General features: G+C 36.8%; 2 protein-coding genes across 3 annotated transcripts in view; one reads left to right on the top strand and one right to left on the bottom strand.

The window, feature by feature from the left end:
- Positions 1 to 433: 433 nt before the first annotated feature.
- cenpv (centromere protein V) lies at positions 434 to 5314 on the top strand. The gene is made up of 5 exons (XM_027132944.2): positions 434 to 549; positions 1995 to 2093; positions 2225 to 2294; positions 3506 to 3620; positions 4688 to 5314. The coding sequence occupies exons 1-5, from the start codon at positions 536 to 538 to the stop codon at positions 4825 to 4827; spliced, it is 438 nt and encodes a 145-aa protein (XP_026988745.1). The 5' UTR covers positions 434 to 535; the 3' UTR covers positions 4828 to 5314.
- A 49-nt stretch (positions 5315 to 5363) lies between these two features.
- pigl (phosphatidylinositol glycan anchor biosynthesis, class L) overlaps positions 5364 to 19196 on the bottom strand; it is a 21553-nt gene continuing 7720 nt past the window's right edge. For both annotated transcript variants that reach the window (XM_047809004.1, XM_047809005.1), the window contains exons 3-7: positions 15863 to 15953; positions 11685 to 11752; positions 8097 to 8128; positions 7645 to 7778; positions 5364 to 6368 (exon numbers count right to left, since the gene is read on the bottom strand). In XM_047809004.1, coding sequence (XP_047664960.1) covers positions 6240 to 6368; positions 7645 to 7778; positions 8097 to 8128; positions 11685 to 11752; positions 15863 to 15953 — 454 coding nt within the window. In that variant the 3' untranslated portion in view covers positions 5364 to 6239. The remainder of the gene's footprint in view (positions 6369 to 7644; positions 7779 to 8096; positions 8129 to 11684; positions 11753 to 15862; positions 15954 to 19196) is intronic.

Raw genomic sequence — 19196 nt, 5'->3', positions numbered from 1 at the left:
TAAATAAATAAATAAATAAATGAATAAATAAATAAATAAATAAATAAATAAATAAATAAAAAAGACAACCAATTTATTCTTACAATTTTTGACTAGTCAATTACGTCATATTTTGATAAACAACTACAGTAAGTAAGCCAATATATACATAAATAATACATACACACATTAATATATACATTAATAAAAAAAATGGTTATGGGTAAGAAATAAAAACCCGCCAACTTTAGCAAAATTACTTTGTTAAAAATATTTAAAATAAAATAGATAAAAGTAACAAATCAGAACGAAAAACTGTTTAAATGAATGTGTTTATTAGAGCAATTATTTCGTTCAAATTACAAAAAAAACAACAACAATATGTCAAATTATATAATAATTTTAGGATAAACATTAGGATATATTGTGGATTATGATGCAATCTGGCAACCCTGTACAGGTCTCAGTACACGTCTGCTTAAAACTTTACATGGGCGTTGTGGCAGGAACTCGATCTCTCTTTCATTCCTTATGTACAAAGGAAACCTGAGCGGTTATGGAAGAGAAAAGGTAAGGGGTGTGAATAAGGCAATTTACAGGTATTTAATCACCACCTGTAAATTCACTTGATTAAATACCGTATATAGTGTTGCATGTTCTTACCCCATGATGTCATAATAAAATTAATAATAAACATTCATACAAATTGATAAAAGTTTTTTTTGTAAAATCCAAAAATTATGCATATGTGTACAAAGGAACCCCTTTAAAAGTAAAAGAAATTTAGTGGACCTTTTTTAATTCAAGGCTTGAATCTTTCTATCACTGAACTTCCAACCCTGAATTAAGATCATTATCAAGAAACTAAAAATCAAGTTACATATAAATCAAGGACATATAATTCAATGCAAAAGTGATTAAAATGCATCCAAAAAATCCACATTCATTGTCCCTTGGAATCATTTATAAAAACCTTTATATTTGTGCTTTTTCTCTATTATTACTATGATTCTGACCTTATGTAATCATTTGCTTTGGTCTGGTATTTTTCTTGAAGTTACTAGAAATGGTGCATCATTATTTGCTCTAGTCTAGTTCTTTTTCGTGGATGTTCTAGAATGTTTCAGTAATCATTTCCTCTAGTCAGATCTTCTTCTTCTTCTTCTTTTTTTTTAAGTTTCTAGAATGTAAATCATTTGCTCTAGTCTATGTTGTGCTGAATTTTCTAGAAATATTTTGTCATTGTTTGTTCTAGTCTCACATTTTTCTTGAAGTGGACAAAATGGACATAATCGTTTGTTTTAATCTGACATTTTTTTTCTTCCAACCCTGAATTAATAATCAGTATTACAGCCTCAGTTGGTTATAAACCCAAGCAATTTGAATGATCAGTCGCATAGACTAATATCTATAAATCAGAAATAAACATAACTTTAATAATAATGGGTTGTTTTGATGATCACCTGGCTATACATAGACAATGTACATTTGTTTTCATCAAAATGTAAAAAAGCCTCAAGAATAACATAGTGAGTCACATAAAATATGCATACACATCTCACATGGCAATAGATAACAATTACACATGAGCATAGGATATAATGCATTTTTTGGAGGGGGTACTTTAAATTGATTTAAATACATAAAAATACATGCTAGTATTTCTATATACAGGCTACAGATACATACTTGGAACTTCAATGGTCTATATTAAATGAAAAATATATACGTTTGGCACCAGCAGGTACCACCCCAGTGACATGGAAAAAACAGAGAATAAAAATGTGTATATAATTGTACACCCAGGAAAGATCTAAGAGAATAAATACACTGAGAAGATACTCGTAGTAAACTTTGTATCCTCATTGTATACTCTCTGGTAGCATTTTGTTGTTTAAAGATCTAACGAAACATTGTTTTTTTTGGACATTCAGGGTCAGACTGTGAAATGCTTGTGTTGCAATTCATTACCAACTATTTTGCATCCAACGTGACCTGTGAATCATCTTTCCCAGGAAAGCACAGGGATTGGTGAAGCACACAGGAGGCTGCCACTGTGGCGCGATCCGCTTCGAGGTGTGGAACGCTGCTGATTTGCACGTGTTTGATTGCAAGTATGGGTTTTTTTGAACGTCAAGAGGTGCAAACAGTTCACGCTTTCTCACAAAAGCTGGGCTAAGCATGCTATCACTTTGTCTTTGGTCACATAAACAGCTTTAGAATAAAAATGCCTCTTTGTGTTCAGTTGCAGCATTTGTACCAAGAAACAGAACCGGCATTTTATTGTTCCCCAGGCCTACTTTACGTTGCTTCAGGTATGATTTCACCACAATTCATAGAATTGCAAAAGTCAGGAATCAGTTCTGGAAACATTTTAAGGATAAATAGCCTCATTTACAATCATCCTAGAAAGTAATTGTACTAATTATACGTATTGTTAGCACTATTATTATTATTACTATGATCCTGATGTTATGTAATCCTTTGCTTTAGTCTGATATTTTTCTTGAAGTTACTAGAAATGTTGCATCATTATTTGCTCTAGTCTAGTTCTTTTTGATGGATATTCTAGAATTTTTCAGTAATCATTTCCTCTAGTCTGATCATTTTTTTAAGTTTCTAGAAATGTAATCATTTGCTCTAGTCCATGTTGTGCTGAATTTTCTGGAAATATTTTGTCATTGTTTGTTCTAGTCTCACATTTTTCTTGAAGTTACAAAAAATGTTATGTAATCATTTGCTTAGTTTGTTACTTTTTTGAGTAATTTCTATAAATGTTCCCTAATCATTTGCTCTAGTCTCGTACTTTTCTCTCGTAGGTTTCTAGACATGACGAGTAATTGTTTGCTAAGCTGTTAGACTTGACAAACTTCTAGATTGTGCGAGAGTGGTAGTTTCTTTGGGTGGAGCTATAGGGAAATCAGTGGGGAAGCAGGTGGAGTAATACTCCGGATTGGATTATGTTCTTTTTTTTTAGTTGTAAGTCAGCTGGGGTGAAAAGCACACATGTGAGTGTTCAAAGAAAATACATACTGACACTTCGCTTGCTTGATAAAAAAGGGCATTTTTTCTGTACAAATGGGACCTGAGCATATACAGCTTTCTTTTTAGACACTTTATATCTTTATATTTAGATGCTTTTGGAATTGGAATCGAATAAAATAAATGGTCTGAAATGGGGTCCCAATTCACTACTCAGAGCTTACGCTGTTAGGAATATACTGTAAAAGGGACCCAAACACAAGAAAATAATCTAGGGTAAATTATTTCTGTTCAGTTCACATCTCCTTGAAATGTCTTGGTACTCAGCAGTGCAAAATCTTGATAAACAAATCAACATTTAATATATTACAGAAATGCTGAGATAATTCTTCTGTTAAAACATTTTTGATCGTTTTGAACTGAGTGTGTTTTATAAAAATGGAACATACTTAAATTGTTTGCAATGTTTTTGAGTGCACTTGCACCACCAAATGATTGCAAAATACATTATCCCTTCATTAATGCAAAGTTTTATGTGTTTCAGGGCTCAGAGAACATAACCACATACACTTATAACACACACACAGCCAAGCACACGTTTTGCAAGATATGTGGCGTGCAAAGTTTCTACACACCTCGATCAAATCCTGATGGCTTTGGTAGGTCACACAGCACCACAACACACACACACAGACACACACACACACACACACACACTCAGACTCACACAGATAGGCCCATGGGTTCGAATTAGGCAAATAATACAGATGGGCCAGAAATTAGGAACATGATTACAACATATCAATATTCATCATACAAATCAACAGAGCACAGAGCAAATTTTAGTTATTTGGCATGCTTTGAAATCCATTTTCTGTGTAAGAAAAAAATCTTTGTAAGAAAAAATGCTTTATTTCTTGAATACCACAGCAGCTTGATATTGAGTATAATCACAGAAAACATTGAATATTTAATCCGTTTACCCATTTAATCTGTTTATAGTTGTGGGGGAAAAACAGGGTTCATTCCATTTACCTAACTACTTTTAATAAGAACAGATGAATATTTAGTATAATTCCCTTTGCATCTCCAGGGTTGGGGGTTTAATTCGTACCTGATGATGTATTCATGCTCTCCACATGCTTTAGAGTTTCCTCCTGGTTCTACGGTTACTTCCTCAAACCAAATCATTCTTTTACACATCTCTGAAATTGCCTATTGTGTTTAAAAGAGTGTGTGTGTGTGTGTGTGTGTGTGTGTGTGTGAGAGATTGTGCCCTATGATGGGTTGGTATCTAACTCCCCCACCATGAGTCTCTGGGATAGAGTCCAGGTTCAACGTGACCCTGTGTAAGATAAGTGATATGGATGGTTGGATGGATGGAAGAACAGAATGATGCAGCTTCAGAAATCAGAAGGCACTAAATCACAAACTGACACTGGATCTGTGAACTTAAAATAAATTGTTAACGAGCAGCATGAATTTAACTTTATTATTAGTCGTGGATTATGAGTGTCTGCTGTGGTATAAACTTTAATGTTACAAACTCTGATAAAAGATCAGGTAGTTAAAAAATGCCCTTAACTCAAACATGTCATATTCTCTCTTGGCAATGAATTTACTCATGGGCAGTAGGTATCAGTAGGTGTTAGAGAGATTACATGTGATATCTATAAAGTGTCTAAAAAGTCATACTCATAACTTACACGTCATGTTTTAATTCTAGGTGTGGCTGTGCATTGCCTGGATCCTGGAACTGTAAAGAGTGTGACGGTTGAACAGTTCTGTGGTGTGAACTGGGAGGAGAGCATGAAGAAACACACCACCATCAGGAGTATGTCCAAAACTAAAGAAGACGCCGAATAATCTACTAATACACAAATGTGTCCTTTAAAAAATAATAATAATTTTGTTTGGGCCAAATGATAAAGGACACACTTGATACCTTTAAAGCAGTGGTTCTGAAAGCAGACGTGCCAGATGGGATAATTATGAAGTCCTCTCTGAGTTAATCTTCTTCTTGGGGTCACCACAGCGAATCATCAGTTTCCACCTAACTCTATCCTTGGCATTGTCTACTCTTGCACCAATTACCTTCACGTCCTATTTTAACACATCCATATATCTCCTCTTTTTCCTTCCTCTTGACCTCTTACCTGGCAACTCCATCTCCAACATCCTTCTACTAATATAACCATCTCCCTCCTCTGTACATGTCCAAAACATTTCAAGCTCGCCTCACTGACCTTGTCCCCAAAACAGCCAACCTGAGCTGTCCCTCTGACGTCCTCGTTCCTAATCCTGTCCACTCTGAGTTAATACAACTGTATTAAAGCACAGCTAGAATACAGAACCAATGTTATAGTGTATAACTACTCACACACAAAAATAACACACTTACATCCAAAGAAATATTATTTTATTATCAACAATAATCAACATCACATATTTACAATAGAAAATATCTAAGCACCAGGTGGTCCAAAGTTTTCTTAAGTTGTCTATTCTGAAATCTTAGGATTTGAATAAAATAACATTAACACAGAGTATTTACAAAGCTTATTCAGGTATAAAAGGTTACAGTACACAAAGTCTTACTCTTGTCTAAAGCTGGTTAAAAACAGAGCTCAGATTTAAGGTGCTTTCAACACATAAAAGTGACATTTTTGGATTTATACACTCACCGTGCACTTTATTTTGGAACACCTGTAAATCTCATTAATACGGTTATCTAATCTTTCAGTCATGTGGCATCAGAGCAATACAGTTGAAGATCAAAAGCTTCAGTAAATTTTCAAATCAAACAGTACAATGAAGAAAATTTGTGTTTTCCGTGACTTTTTAACCTTTGCATGGTTGTTGGTACCAGATGAGCTGGTTTCAGAAACTGCTTACCTTCTAGGATGTTCACACAAAACAGCCTCAAGAGTTTACACAGAAAGGAGTGAAATACAAGAACATCCCGTGAGCAGCTCTTGAACCGTATACGCTGCATGACTTGTTCGGCTGTATGTGTCAGCTTGTATGTGTGTACTTCATCAAGTTATGTAGAGTAGAAGACTTAAATATAAAGTAAAAGTCCAGGAATAATCGAACTGTAGCAGTGAACTGTAAAAGTGACATTAAAAAAAAAATAAAGTAACAAAATATAGAACATAAAACAAGTATAATGAAGCAGAATTTCAGTAGATTTTCTCTGTGTGCATGGAGGACATTTCTAATAAGTGAATTCTTTAGTTTGGAAAGTCACAGCGCATTTTTATTAGAGAACATTCCCTTTAGTAGAACCTCACTTTCTTTTTTTCCATGGGCACGGCTCGAAAGGTGTTGACGTACATGTAGCGTGATAACAGAATGTAGACGTATCTGAACCAGAGGAGCTGCGAACGGTGATGCAACATGGCCTCCTGGTTGAGACAGAGAGATGGGAATAAATAAATAACAAGCTTACAGGTTTCAGCATACACAGGTTGGCAGCAAAAAGCAAATGTGTTTGGAAACACGGTTCAATTGTGTTCAGAATGCTGGATGGGCCCACAAATACAAACACGAACACACAATTGCCAAGACTAAACAAAGAACCATCGATGAGTGCTCACACTACATAATACTGGTCATCTGATAAGTTTCCTTTAGCATAGCCTTTGAGATTAGATGTTTATCAGGGTAAATGTGTCAGATGTCTGTTAAGGACCAGTTAATAATTAGACACCTTATGACTGTAAAGGTTAAGAATGCCAGAAAGTTTCAGGAGTTCACTTTCCTTTCCAACATCGTGTACAGAACTCTGATAGTGGTTTCGAGGCCACTTATTGTGCAAGCTTTTCATACTTAGCAATTCAGACTTAGCTTTTCCTTAACTTCGGATAAGCAGTGAGAGACAGCTTATATGGGAAAAATAAAGTTTCCTAGGTGAAGCTCATTCTAGAAGCTAGTTAAAAAGATGGGAGTGTGCAAAACCTCATTAGGAATCCTGTTAAAACAGCTTCCATTTGTCTAATAGTGCATAATTCCATATGCATTACTTCATAAAGTCTTCATAATTATTTTTCTAAAACAAGAAAATAGTAAAAATGAAGAAACACATGAGGAATAGAACTTCATTAGAAACACATGTACACCTGAACATTTATGCAGCCAATCATGTACAGTAGCAGCACCACAGTGCAATAATTATGCACGTACAGGTAAAGAGCTTCAGTTAATGATTTAATGACTTCAAACATCAGAGTGAAGAACTTTTGCTGGGAATTTAACAGTTGTATGATTATTGGTACCAGATAAGCTGGTTGGAGTATTTCAGAAATTTGGTGATCTGGGATTTACATATACATTAGTCTCTAGATTATATACAGAATTAATAAAAAAATAAATAATATAAAAGAATCGGAAAATCCCCTAATCCAGGGCTTACACTTTTTATCTAATTTTATATAACTTAGTTGATGGCTAAGGGCCTTACTCAGATGTTCAGCAGTGCTATGGTTCAAACTCACAACCTTACCGATAATCTACCACATCCCCGTGGGGTGCCACCACATGATGATCTGGTTTGATAACTACATGAACGTACAGGTGTACATGTGCTCCTAATAAAGTGAATGGTGATTGTTCATCGTAATTAAGAAACCAAAAATAGTCCTGTCATTGTAACGCACAATGTGAGTGTACCTGGAAGCTCACCTTAGCTTTTTTGTATTCGTTTGGTCCTAAGATGCAGAAGAAAGACGAAGGTATGAGCCAACTGATCGGCAGCTCAAATATAGACAGATACTTTCTGAGGATGCTAATTGTATGGAGGGAGAGGACCTGGCAGTCTGTGAGAGAGAGAAAAGACAGTGCAAAGTAGATTTTGAGAAATCGTTGTGGGTTTTTTTTCCTGCACAAAGCACAGCGGTTCAACACTGTCCTCTTGTGGGACCTTCTCACTCCTACTACCACCACATGATCCTCAAGCTATTTCCTCAATATATTTCCCAGGACATGAAGGCAAAATAAATACACTGAATAAGACCAAACAGCAGGTGGCACAATTCAACCAGAAATCTAGCTCAGGGTGGATCTCTGTACTTTTATGCACACAGCTAAAAGAAACATTAACAGAAATATAACACAAGCTCAAATATACATCTTACCTTCAGGTAGTCTTCCGACAAATGCTAGATAACTGAATTAAAAAAGAAGAAGAAAAAGATAACAGTGTTATGTGAGTGCAGACCACAGCAATGAAGATAAAATCAGAAATAGTAACGTAATACTAAGAAGTTGAAATTAATATGAACACTGTGAAAAACATGAAGGTAAAATGAAGGCAAATATGGGTTTGTTTAAATTCATATCAAGTGAACAGGCACCTTTCTGAACCCTTATGAACCCCCCCAACCCCCTGTTCTGTGACAAGCAGCCTTGCATAAGCACACACATACATGTGATTAGAGGGAGCTATAAATCCATAACCAAGTTCCTGGAAATCTCCATGGTGTCCTGGTTTGGCCCACCACAGTGCCACCTCCCTCTCCACCTCCCTCTCTGTCTCTTTCACCCAGCTGACCAAATCCGAGAACTAATTTAATCCATCAGATGACATCTGCAAAACTCGTTGTATTTTATGTAATTTTCTATTTACTTCTTTGTTTGTTTTTTTAAGAACTAAATAAATAATAAGTCTAAACACACTTCATAAATGCTACAGGCATGGCAGTGTTCAAGCAAAGAAAAACAGCTCGCCACAGTAACACTTTCATCTGACTCTGAGCTCATTCAAGAAAAACACGAATGCTGGCAGGGATCCAACTGGGAGAGAGGTCAGAACAGTGGGAACACACTGGGCTCGGCAACACATGGATGTTCAACTTGAGGACTACAGACTGGCGAGTTTCTCATTATGCAGTATTTATTACACCAGAATGTTATACCAACGCCTTCACTTTTTTAAATGAAGCATGGTAGAGTAAGGATAAATAAGTCTCTGGCCCTGACAAACGGACATGCTGTGCTCATTACACATACTACAGCTCTGCCTTAAAGCAGTATTTAGTACACAAGGCTACGTATGAATATTTTCAATGGACCAAAAACAGCTGAGCATACAAGCTAACTTCCCAAGTAAACAAGCAAGCAGAGTTAAATCAAAATGTGAAAATGTCATTTTCAAAACAAAAGCTGTGATGGAAAAGCTAACAGTGACACCAACTCTACATGTCAAAACCACAGTTACACTCTAAAGCTGTTTTCATCTACTTGTATCGAAGAAAAAAAACCTTTAGCTAATTTAATGCCAGCCTAAACAAGCTAATGCTAACGTATTGTTATCATCGATGGCTAAACAGCATGTTTGCTTGAGTGTTGTGGCTTTGTTTAGATTACAGTGTTTATACATTTAATCATCAAAAATCCTCCTTAAAAGGTGTTAGGGCTAGCTAGCTTTTTACTTCTTAATTGTCTGTATTGGTTTACTTATTACGGTACATACATTTAGACAATTATGCTAGCTGTACTCCTGTACCAAGATTCGGGCTAAAATACCACAACTGTGAAAATACTCTTTGTATTTTTGTAACTGTGAAAACAAAATTTAATTTAATTTAAATTTAAAAATTCTGAGGTAATTATGAGGTAACTGTGGTAGTCACATATAAGACTGCACACAATAGTTCAGAGAAATATGAGGAAATGTAAACAGTATACAATATACACCTGCAAAGTTTGTGGTAAACTTTATAAATAGGTAACTTTGAGCACAGACTTTGTAGGCTACAATACACTGAAATATTTATCCGAGGAAACAAATTTGCTAGGTTGATAAATGGTTGCTATTGGGCTAGCAACGGCTATCTTACTGGTCTTAGTTTTCATTTGTTGCTTTGGCTGAAGACTAAAATTGTTTATATTCATTGAATTCTTTATGGATTTTTTTGGTGTTTATAACCATAAACCCATTCTGTATTAAAAAAAAAAATAATAAAAAAATAATCAAGTGGTCTGAGGGAACTACTTAGATACATGAACTTTATGTGAACAATTTATATTGGTGAACCAGGACTGAAATGGCTTTACTCAGGATTTTTTCGGTTAGATTTGATTTACACAATATGTCTAACATTGTAACAAAAAAAAAACAACAACAACAAAAGACATATTTGTTAGTTGCATAAGTATTCACCCCCCCTGGAACCACCATTGGTTGCCATCATATAGTAAAGCTCAGTGTTGTGCCATCTGAACTATGGATCTCCCAAGCTCCTTGTGAGATACCCTTGGCCTCTTGGTCGCCCTACTGGTCACTGACTTTTGGTGGACACCCTTCCTTTGGTTGTGCCATATTCTTAAAAAAAAAAATTAAATAATGGATTTATCAGTACTTTGCAGGATGTTTTAACGGTATGTTATAAAACTAATCCTTGATTTGTACTCTTCTAGAAATTTGTCCTGGAAATTGTCCTAGGTATGTACATTAACAAACTCTGGGGCTTTCTGGTAACAAGCAAAATCATGTGACATTGTGATTGTACAGAGCAGGATTCCATTTAACTAATTACGTGACATTTAATGGCAATAGATTGACCCAGAACTAATTAAAACTACAGTAAAGCATCTCACTGTAGTTTCACAGAAATGTAAGGGTGAAAACATTTGCAATCACAATTTTATTTTATCTTTGCAAATTATGTTGACTTCACCTTACTTTAACTTTATGTACTATATTGTGTAGCTTCATGACATAAAATTGCATATTCCATTTCTAGGTTATAAAACTACAAACTGTGGGGTATGAATTCTTATGCAAGACACAGCATGTGGTCATTACAAATGATAATTATTGCATATTATTTGCAAAGAACAGCATAAAGTTTACTGTATACAATAGACATTTTGAACACAGCCTCAGCAGAGTTGTGGACATCTAGGGGTGAATTTTGACAATTCGGCTGTTACACAACTTCACAGAATATACTGTCCCGTACTGTCCAACTTGAAATGAATGAAATGGGGCGAGTAAAATTGAATCAACAGATTCAAGTATTGTCATATGTCAGGGTGTATCCATGTTCCATTACAGCCACAAAAACCTCTTACCACTAACCCTGGCTGCTGTTTGCCATCTTCCCAATCCAAAAGGAAAGAAAGAAATGAAGTGTGTAATAAAGTTGAGAACATGCAGATGGCTGTGTTACCGCTTCTCCATGCTGCTGTAATAAGGACAGGATTTGGACGAGACAAAAACGCTTGGCTTGCTCTCCTTCCGACCGACTGTTGCTCAATAACCAAACACGGATTTCTTTAGTGCGCAGTTCCTTTGTGGCGTATCGCAGGAACCCTTGTCGGGGTTTTTTTTTATTTTTTATCTTTGTTTGTGATTCCAGAGAAGTGACCTGCACTTTGGGTCACTGCTGCCTTATCTTAATAGACCTAACTGGGGATGTGAACTTTGTTAACCTTGTACAGAGGGCGTTATTGGGTGTGATCATATGGTGAGTTTATCAGACAGATGATGACTCTGTGTGTGTTTGGTGCAATCAGCGAACAAATGCTGCACATTTTAAAAACTACTCATGATGAACTGTGGGAATTGTGTTTATCATCAACCTGATTTTGCCAGGTTGCTTGACCACGGTTATTAGCTTCCTGTTATCATGTTCCATGTTTAAAGATTTTTGAAGCAAATATTCTCCCTAAACAAAATAACATGGAAAAATCCTTGAATAGAATGAAAATGAAGCTACCTGAGCGATTTGTAGATAGCGATGTGATTGGCATGTCCGCTTACTCCGCCCTCATCAAATGTCAGCACCTGTCGAGACAGTCTCAATATTAGATCTGAAAAATGCGGACCGGTAAAACATGTGCAGCGATCATATAGACCTTGTGTAAGAATTTATTTTTATGTAAGAACCCATGAAAATAGGCCAAGGTTCTTACTGCCACAAAGTTGTTACAGACTGTTCAAATTTAGGACGCACTGTACACTGTACTGACAGCCTGTCTACCATCTGTAGAGCTGAATGAAAAAAATAGACCTCATAATTTTACAGAATAAAGAGAAAAGCCATGCAAGTACGTGCTCCCAAAAGGCTTTGATTTCTTTTGTATAACAGCAATTAGATTAAATATTCAGATTACAAGTTTTTTATTAGTTAAAGAAGAACGCATTGTACTTTTTGTTCATTGTACAGTAGTGAAGTACTGTTCATTGTACAGTAGTAATGTGCGGAAACAACCACAAGTTTGTTCAGTAGAAGCCTCTAGTCCAGGGGTGTCAAACTCAAAGTCACAGTGGGACAAAATACTGTATAAAACTGAGATAAAGTCACGGGCCAAACTGAATATTTATTGAAAAATTAACTGCAACTGATATGTAATGTTCAACCTTTTTCATATGGAAACAAACTTTAGTTTTGCTTAAACACAGGATCTGGAACAACCAGAGCTTGATATTACAAACACATAAGAAATTAAATTTGAAATAAAAGACACATCAGTGGTGTTCATTCCGCAATCTTTGGCCATACACTTTTTGACAAACTCTCCCTCATTAAAGGGCCGGGCAGATTTTGCAATCTCTGCTGCCACAATAACGCTCGTCTTTACAGCCTTTACAGCAGCTTCACTTTTTGATTTTGCTTTTCATTTGGCCATGTTTCTGGAGGGTGAATTAACTTGCCCGATGTGACTGTAACATGGTTGTTAACGACTGTCAACAGAGAATGAGGGGCGCTTGCGGTCCGTGACTACGTGTCAATACAGTGGCAAGGCATTCTGGGATTCGTAGTATTAACGGAGCATGCGGCTAGCCAGCTGTAATGCACATTTGATATGATCTCGCGGGCCAAATATAATTCCACGGGCCAGAGTATGACACCCCTGCTCTAGTCACTTACATTACAGTAGCTATAAGAAGTTTCTCCTGCGAAGATTGTCATGTTAGAGAAACCGTAAATCATGTAAGTAAATCTTTTTGGGGACTCCTTCCAAAAAGGACACTTCTTACATAAAGCTTCATTATGTTAATGATTAGAAATTAGTTACCAATCAGAAGTGAGTGAATTAATATAAACAACAGCACTGAGCTATAATTTGTATTAATTTGGTTTCAATGCTTCTTTAGGCTTTACTTCTTTGTTAACTTCTTTATTAACAGCATAATAAAAAAATGCTGAATTGTAAAGCTTCTTTGCTTACCCCAGAGCACACAAATTACAAACATAAATCAGTGGTGAATTTGAATATCCCTAGATTAAATATTGTATGTAAAATGAATTGCAGTATGAAAATAACACATGGATGACATTGAAATGCTTTTCCAGTTTGCTCTATTTCATTGCGGGTTGGTGGTGTTTAAAAAAATGAGAAAAATCCTGAGATAATCCTCTGAAGATGCAGCAATTTTGCCAGATGTTGGTTTGGCAAGAAAGCAGAAATGCACAACATGTGGATTTTTTTTTCACACCAGAAAGTTGGGAAACACTGCCTATGCTTTATACAGCAGAAAACTACTAGCAGAATACTGCTTAAGCTTGGGTACATGATAAAACAGACATAATAAGAGAATTTGTTGGGAAATGTAGAAAGTCGCCAAAGCAAACAGGCTGAGGGAAGCGGCTTCAACAACAATGAGGCCGGAGATTATATGATAGGAATCTGCATGTCGCACAAAGTAGGACAGAGCAGGGTTTTTGTATGAGTAGGGTATATAAAAGGGTCATCACCTCGCTCTGAAAGTAAACACGTTTCAGTCAGTGTATTAATCCTATTGTCTTTTAATTGTTCCATTGTTTAAAGTTTGTCTTGATCCATAAATTCTGAAACACACACAATAAAGAGCCAGATGCTAAATATTTTGCAATGACCATAATAACAGCACTATAATCACAGCCTTTTGCCACTAAACGTCATTTTGTTGGTGAACTCAAAACGAAAATAATAGCTTTTGTCAAATTGAGGATTTACTTATTATGTTTTAAATAAAAATCATAAAAAAAAAGCTTGTTTGGAGTGTGACTTGGCCTGGCAGGATGGGAGGGACGCTGGTTTGGTGATGGTGAGTTTGCGTGTTTACACATGCTCAGGGAAATATCAAACTGGAGTCGTTTTGTAACAGCGTCAGTCTTTCAGCCCGTTTGTTTGTTGTTTGTTTATGCAAGTCTTCCCTGCTTGGGCTTTTAATCAGAGCCTTAATGGCCTGCCAAGAAAAGAAAGAAAGAAAGAAAGAGAGAGAGAGAGAGAGAGAGAGAGAGAGAGAGAGAGAGAGAGAGAGAGAGAGAGAGAGACTAAAAATAAAGAAAGGAATAGTATGGGATTAAAAAAAAAACTTTGTTCAGATGTTGATTTGAAATTCCACTTGGGAAATTTCCTGGAACGCTTAGGCAAGCCTGATAAAAATCTTTTTGGTTAGCTTGCTAGATGCCCAGGAGAGCCCAGGAGCATTGTGGGATATTAGTGTGTGTAATTAGGGATAAATGCAGATGGTAGATGTCATGCTAGGCACTATGAATTAACTCACTGGTCGTTAAACTGAAGCACCACATCTTCCCGCAAAAAACACAACTATTCATGAAGCTGGCAAAGCTGCAGAGTTGAAAGTTGTTGCTTCTCTTTTATTTTTTTCAAGTGTAAATAACTGAGGAAAGACCTGATCGCTTTACACTTAAATTCTTATATATAGATACATCATTTTGTCCAGATGTTTAAAGTCGTGCTATGGAAAAACTTTTGGATGCGCGAGTTCAATTGTTCACTACAAATCTACACAAGGTACCGAGTATGTAAGATTATTATTATTAGCATTATTTAAGAAGACAGGTAACCGCTACAATGTACGTTATAACAGGAGCCAATTTGTTTCCCCAACATTAAACTATAGTCAAAGTTACTTTGCTAGGTTAAAAATTACTGCGGTGTAAACGAACAAAGAACGATGGAGCATGCTGTTACAGGAACTTTAGGATTTTTATTTTTTACTTTTTTTTAAATTATTTTTTATTTTTATTTACTTTGGGATGATCTTCATGCTAGACCATGTCACACCATCCTGTCGTTGAATATTTTCCTTTAAGAGCAAACGTGTTGTATTTTTCTTAGTGGAAGACATTTCAAGAAAATGTGAGTAAACTTGAAGATAACCGTTGATGCAAGTCACAAATAGACAAGACATTGGATTTCTTACCAGTACACCAATGTTCCAGTCTGCTGGTGGAATAGACATTGACTTAGCAGACATTTTCGATCAGTATAAACAAATGAATGATTTTCTGGCTGAAAGTCTGATCTAAATTGAGCCAAGACATTCAGTTTGAGACGTTGAAACCTTTCAAACTTTTTCATTGTAACTTTGAACAATGTTTTAAACTCATAGTATCTTAAGTATGTAACCTAGTGAACCATTAATGTACCCAATGATAAAGATTTAAGCACTTATGTACATCGCTCTGGATAAGGGCGTTTGCCAAATGCTGAAAATGTAAAGGTTTTTTTTTTTTATTCAGTTGGATATATTTACACAGAATTTTAGTGGTTGAAGATAAAATTTTAGATGCTTATGAACAAGCACTTAGGGCATTACTGAGAGCAGAAATGAGTTTGATATCACCATTTACTTTAAAGATAAAAACATTTGTGTGTGCCTCTAGTAGTATAGGTAAAAACAAAAATACTTAAATCCCAGCAGGTCTAATTTCACATGAGCTTCATATTAACCTCACTGTGGAGTGTGACATGACAAAGACATTCAGTGCTGAACACGGTCATGACAAGACAGGCACAAATTCCATTTTTTTTGTTTGCCTCTTGTAAAAATTAGGTTTTTAAAAACTGATAAACATTTTCCATTGTCACAGTGTTAGAACATTCAAGTCATTGGTTGGTTAATGCATGGTGTTTAGATTTCCCAATGTTAAGTTCTCACCAGGTTAATGGAATAAGTTGTGATGTGTTTAAGGATCAGTGGTGCGGTCAGTGAGATGCTCCACTCAGTCTTTGGGTCGTCCTGTAACTCTCTGTAGAAAAAGACGAGAGAAAAGAAACTGATATAACTCGTTAACACAAATAACAGATAAGTAACTGATATAACTCGTTTACACAAATAACTCCTAAAGTGGTAAATGTTTAACTTAACTGTGTTAAATTCACCAGCCAAAGTATCTTTATGCAATTCTGTCCCCGAATTAGTCTTACTAACTCAATAGTTACCTCTCACAACACAAACTGGCGTTCACGCTGCTATCCTATTTACCTAGCTAATTATCAATTTTCTAGAACACCGAGTTCTTAGCAGGTTAATCCATCTAATTAGATAATAATCTAAGTTTAGAGAGCTGTGTTAGAATCTAGCTAACTGTCTAATTTCTGTAACACTACGTTAGCCTATTTATGGAGACAGTTTATTTAAAAAAAAAAAAGAAGCAAGTGCTCTATCATGGGCATGTCACACTAACAAAATGTGGCGAAAAGAGGATGTCAGGGTATTTATTTGACGACAATTACCATTTTAGATTTATTAGCCTATGCTAATGCTAGCCCCAAAGTATTAATACAAGCAGTGTGTCAGGTCTGTGTAAGAGCATGAAACTTACATGGGATCATACACACACACAAACATAAAAAAAAAAAAATACACACAATATATATTACAGGCTGGTGAGCTGCAGCCAAATCTGTACCAGTTGTTCCACCATAGTTTTTAGGGCCATGAGTGTAAGGGGATGCTGGTAGGCCTACTGTGTGTGTGTGTGTGTGTGTGAGAGTGTTTGTGTGTGTAATGATTTAGTGCTGCTGTCCCACATGGCGCAGCTGGAACGATGCCTACAGGCCCCTACTGAACCCTGGGGTCGGAGGTTGCCTGGGGCTTTGCCTACTATTCATTTGAAAGTTGAGCCCAGAAAAAACTGGGGGCCATCATGCACTGCTGTCTCATGCACGCACACACAGACACACAGACACACACAGACACACACAGACACTCACAGACACACACAGACACTCACACAAATGGCTTTCCCTTTCATCTAGACACCCTGCTCAGCCTGCAATGTATTGGAGGTCAATGAACTTCTATCTTGACTGGCAATCTTTCACTGCACCCCTCCTCTCTCTGTCCCTTGCTGTCTCTCATTCTCTCTCTCTCTCTCTCTCTCTCTCTCTCTCTCTCTCTCTCTCTCTCTCTCTCTCTCTCTCTCTGTCTTGTTTTTCCATCTATTTTTTTCCCCCTCCTTTCTCTCTGCGCCGACATCAAACACGAGCGAGAGACAGAGTGAGAGAGGCAACCAAGCGTGTAGAGAGTGTTTCAGACACGCCGGGGTCACTGCAGTTCAGCTGAAATCAAAGTGCTAAGGGGCATCATTACACAGAGAGTAAGAGCTTAACCACTTCCATCCCAACACAGCTCAGAAACTTCATTTTGAACCAATACTGTATGTGTATGCAAAGTGGCTGCACTTCACGCCATAACACCAGCATGAGTGTGAACAAACCTCAAATACACTCTTATATGCCATATTTTATCCTATTCATCAATCTTGCCGATTCCATACAAAACACACATTTACATTTAACAAACGTCTATGAAATGACGGAGAGTAAGCACATGGGTGTTTCTGAAAGGCTTTTTAAGCCACATAAAACTTTCTGATGCAACCACTTAAACGTTTATATTTTATAATGTTTTACATATCAATCCATCCATTTTATGCAGCATTTATCCTACACAAAACCATGAGGAGCTGGGAGCCTTTCCCAGTGGACTCAAGGCACAAGGCAGTGTGCCAACCCATCACAGGGCACAATGATACTCACTCATGTCTTTGGACTGAGGAGGAAACTAGAGGAACCTATAGACAACCTCTGCTTCAGGTTTGGGTGTAGGCAGGAATCGAACCCTCAACCCCAGGGGTGTGATGCAAATGTGCTAACCACCTAGTAACTAAGCCACTGTACCTCCCATGTTTTGCATATGTTGCATATGATGTGTTACCGCAGTGAGCTAACAGTACCTGCAATTCACTTTTTATTTATTTACAAATGTATTCAAGAACATAATACTTTTTTTTGAACAAGTTCCTGTTATCGCGTACTTTATAGCAGCTATAAACACCATTTTTCTCAACGATAAAGAAACTGCTAAATCCTTTGTTCTAAAAAAAAAGACTTCTGTTACTACAGACTTCTATGTTTAGTGTTTAGATGGTTTTCTTAACAGCAAATATGTTTTTTTACATTAAGGATAATGTGGAATCTTTGGTCTACAGGTCCCCATTGAGTCGTTACTATAGAAACAATCACTTATTACATCGTGATAAAAATATGCCTGTGAATTCTGACCAATCAGAACTGCTCCATCGTACAACAGCAGAAAAAAACTTTTAAGTCCTTTCAAAGAAGTCCATAAATATTCTTATGATAATGGAATAGAGTTATACAGGTTTTATCTAATGGAGAGCTGAACCTCTTTTACTTCCTCTGTCTCACACAGTTTAGATTGTCTGTGGAACAGTAGACAGGAGTACAGGAATGGGCTGAAGCTTGGATTCGGGGCTGGCGTGTCTCAACGCCAAAAACAGCCTGCAGCAACATCAAGGTCAGACAAGACACAAAAGAGCGAGAGAAAGAGAGCGAGAGAGAGAGAGAGCGAGAGAGAGAGAGAGAGAGAGAGAGAGAGAGAGAGGGAGAGCATAAAGGCATTATAGACACAAAAGTTAAAGTAAAGGGAAATAGAGGTGTTAAATAATGTGAAGGAATGAGGAAGCTGTTGAGTGAGATACAGAAAAGCAGAAAAAAGACTGAAAAAGGATGAGATGATAGAAAGAGAGAGAGAGAGAGAGAGAGAGAATAAAATAGAGGGAGACAGATAGAGATAGAGATTTTAAAAGAGATAGAGAGAGAGAAAGAGAGAGAGCATAAAATAGAGAGACAGATTAAGAGAGACTTTAAAAGATAGAGAGAGAGAGACAGAGAGAGAGAGAGAGAGAGAGAGAGGGAGAGGGAGAGAAAGAGAGAGAGAGAAGGTGAATTGGCAGCCCTTCATCCTCCTTCTGTCCCCTTGTCTCAGCGCACCCAGATTTGGAATATGATTAATATATGGCCAGTAATGAAACGCTAGCAAGGGTCACCGAGGTTAGCTGTGGGTGATACTATCTCAGCGCAGGAGGATGAGAAGGCGTTTGGTAGCTGAAGATGGTGGGAGGATGGGTCATTTCCTTCTTTCTTTTTTCAAAGGGGTGGGATGGAAAGACGGAGATTAGAGA

Source organism: Tachysurus fulvidraco, chromosome 26, assembly GCF_022655615.1.
Source record: "Tachysurus fulvidraco isolate hzauxx_2018 chromosome 26, HZAU_PFXX_2.0, whole genome shotgun sequence".
Classification (NCBI taxonomy): domain Eukaryota; kingdom Metazoa; phylum Chordata; class Actinopteri; order Siluriformes; family Bagridae; genus Tachysurus; species Tachysurus fulvidraco.
Note: the sequence above shows the minus strand (reverse complement) of the source record. Positions and strands in the feature narration are given on the sequence as shown.

What these genes read in the sequence shown, in the direction of transcription:
- cenpv (XM_027132944.2), top strand. An exon ending in CCTACTTTACGTTGCTTCAG is followed by an intron (nt 2,295 to 3,505) that starts GTATGATTTCAC and finishes TATGTGTTTCAG; the next exon opens with GGCTCAGAGAACATAACCAC. An exon ending in ATCAAATCCTGATGGCTTTG is followed by an intron (nt 3,621 to 4,687) that starts GTAGGTCACACA and finishes TTTTAATTCTAG; the next exon opens with GTGTGGCTGTGCATTGCCTG.